This window comes from Chinchilla lanigera, unplaced genomic scaffold, assembly GCF_000276665.1.
Source record: "Chinchilla lanigera isolate Chin_1 unplaced genomic scaffold, ChiLan1.0 scaffold00044, whole genome shotgun sequence".
Taxonomy (NCBI): domain Eukaryota; kingdom Metazoa; phylum Chordata; class Mammalia; order Rodentia; family Chinchillidae; genus Chinchilla; species Chinchilla lanigera.
In genome coordinates this window covers 12147525-12149966 of record NW_004955445.1, presented here as the reverse complement: position 1 = coordinate 12149966, position 2442 = coordinate 12147525, and the positions used below count along the sequence as shown (strand labels likewise).

General features: G+C 41.0%; 1 protein-coding gene across 1 annotated transcript in view; it reads left to right on the top strand.

The window, feature by feature from the left end:
* Positions 1-590, top strand: part of LOC102010318 (seminal vesicle major clotting proteins-like) — a 7009-nt gene extending 6419 nt beyond the window's left edge. Inside the window, exons 5-6 of the mRNA XM_005392442.1 lie at positions 8-201; positions 436-590. Coding sequence (XP_005392499.1) covers positions 8-189 — 182 coding nt within the window. The 3' untranslated portion in view covers positions 190-201; positions 436-590. The remainder of the gene's footprint in view (positions 1-7; positions 202-435) is intronic.
* Positions 591-2442: the final 1852 nt, after the last annotated feature.

Below are 2442 nucleotides of genomic sequence, written 5' to 3'. Positions count from 1 at the left end.
GTCTCAGGTCAAGATTCTGTGAAAGGTCGCCTGCAGATTAAGGGACAAGATTCCCTGACAGAACGATTCTCAGTCTCAGGTCAAGATTCTGTGAAGGGCCTTGGTCGGATCAAAGGACAAGATACCATTCAATCAGGATTCTCAATTAAAGGCCAAGCATCTGTGAAAGGTCTCATTGGGGATATTTGAACCCCGAATGAGGTGAGCAATACTTAAAAGCAGAGGAGACTACTGCTCACATAAAAGAGGACTGAGTGGTAGAGAGCTATCCCAGTGTGGTCAGAGAGAGTAATGGGGAGGTTCTGGATAGACTAAGAGACTGGAGAGTCTGAGAGATCATAACCAAAAATACAGAGAGGGTATCCCTGCCTCCTCAATGGGTCTAAGTGCTTTAACTTGCTGAGTCACGTCTCTAATTCTCTCCTCTCTCACCAGGTGGATCTTGTCCTGACTGCACCCATCCCGGGCCCAGGCCTTCAGGCTCCCCTCTGGTTCACCTACCGGTATCACTACCCACTGGCACTCTGCCCCTCTTTCCACCCATTCTGGATGCCCAAGCCTGGGGCTGCCTTTTGTCTTCCACTTTTCAATAAAAAGACCCCTTCTGCTTCATTTGTTTCTGGCTTATATCATTTCTGGGTTACTGAAAGCTCCAGGGAGATGGATGTGAATGTGGGACATCCTTCCTCAGGGAAAGGAAAAGACGGACCCAGGAGATGAATTCTTGTGGCGTGAAGGACAGCAAGACTAGAAAGAAGAACCCCATTCTGGGGGCTTAGTGTAAAATCCAATATTTAGCCTACATGGTGGAGTCTTTATTTGAGCAGGAAATGCGAATCTACAAACCCTGCCTCGGGTCTAGACCAGGAAGAATACACATAGAGAAATAAAACCCAAAATGTGGTGAATAAATTATAGGTATATCATTTCCTTTCCAATGCCTTGTCATTCCTGACCTGGCTACTGTTAGCCCTGCAGAGTGGCCAGGCAACCTTGGGGCTAAACCTACGCCTTCCTTCTTCCTTTCCTTTAATATCCCCACAGATCTGTATCTTTTCCAGAAAAGAGACAAGGAATGATGTCAGAGGTGCAAGAAAATCCATGTTTATAAAAATTTTATGGGTTTGGCCTTAAGACTCTTCCACTAACACATCATTGTTTTAGGTTAGACCATGTCCTTGCATAGACTTCTGTTTTAAGATGTGAAAGAGAACTCATGACATACTATATTCTTATTGGGAATTGTGTTTTCCAGAGATATACTGTGATTTGGGAATTAGGCAGAATCAAGTAGTGCAGATAGGAATGTGTTAGGTAAACATAAATGCATGGCTCTGCAGTTGACCCATCTACACTACCGTAATTATAATAGGAAGCACCCAGGGAAAGGTAGATCCTTGGCAGGAGGATCAGTTTGGATAGAGTAGAAGAAGCACGAGTTCAGGAGTCAGGCAACCTGGCAGCTATCCCCAGCTTTGCCTTCCCACTGCTTGGCTGACCCCTGAGAAATCTCTATTATTCTGAGTGATGATAAATTATATTTTATTAAATAGAGCTAATATTCAGAGAAAACATTTCCTGTTTATTTGTCTTTTTTTTTTTTCATTACCACATAGTAATTACATAGATTAATGGGATTTCTTGGTTACATTTCACTCTACATTTACTATTTAGTATATCAATAATCATTCCAATAAAGTTAACAGGGGGTGGGAAGAACTTTGAAAGCAAAATCCTTAAAACTATTTAGAGATACATTTTTTTTGGAGATAGGGTCTCGCTATGTAGTCCAAGATGCCCTTGAACTCACTATGAAGCCCATGCCAATCCTCCTGCCTCAACCTCCCCAGTGCTAGGATTGTAGGCATGTGCCACCATGCCTGGCCCCAGAGACACATTTTTAAAGGGCTCCAAGACATACATATTGCGCATATTAGAGGAAACACTCCCTAGGGTGAGGATGTCAATATTAACCTCTTCAATTTATTCTTTGAGTGTACCAGAGTCAAATCCCCTTTTGTTTGTTTGACTTCTTGCTGAAGTTGAGCTGGGGTTTTGAAGAATTTAAAAATCACAGTTAAATTCATGTGGAAGAATAAATTCTTGTGACCAGGCAAAGGAACTTACAATAATTAACTGAGGATATCTGAACTTTCTTACCTTAAAAAATGCCCTACAAATGACAGCAATTAACCTATTGGCTTTGTTAGCAGCATAAAGGGCAGGAAGAGAAAGCAATAAAAAGAAACCTCTGAACATATCCCGCTATGTCTAATATGGTGTCAAATAAATGTCAGTTTCCAAAACGATGAATAAATGAATAAATAAGACTTGGATTTTTCAAGATACAAGATTCAGACTGTAAATTTATTATTGTCAAAAACAAAGGAATTTGTTGTCCCTTATTAACATACAGATTAAGCTGCAGTTAGAAAAAAAACA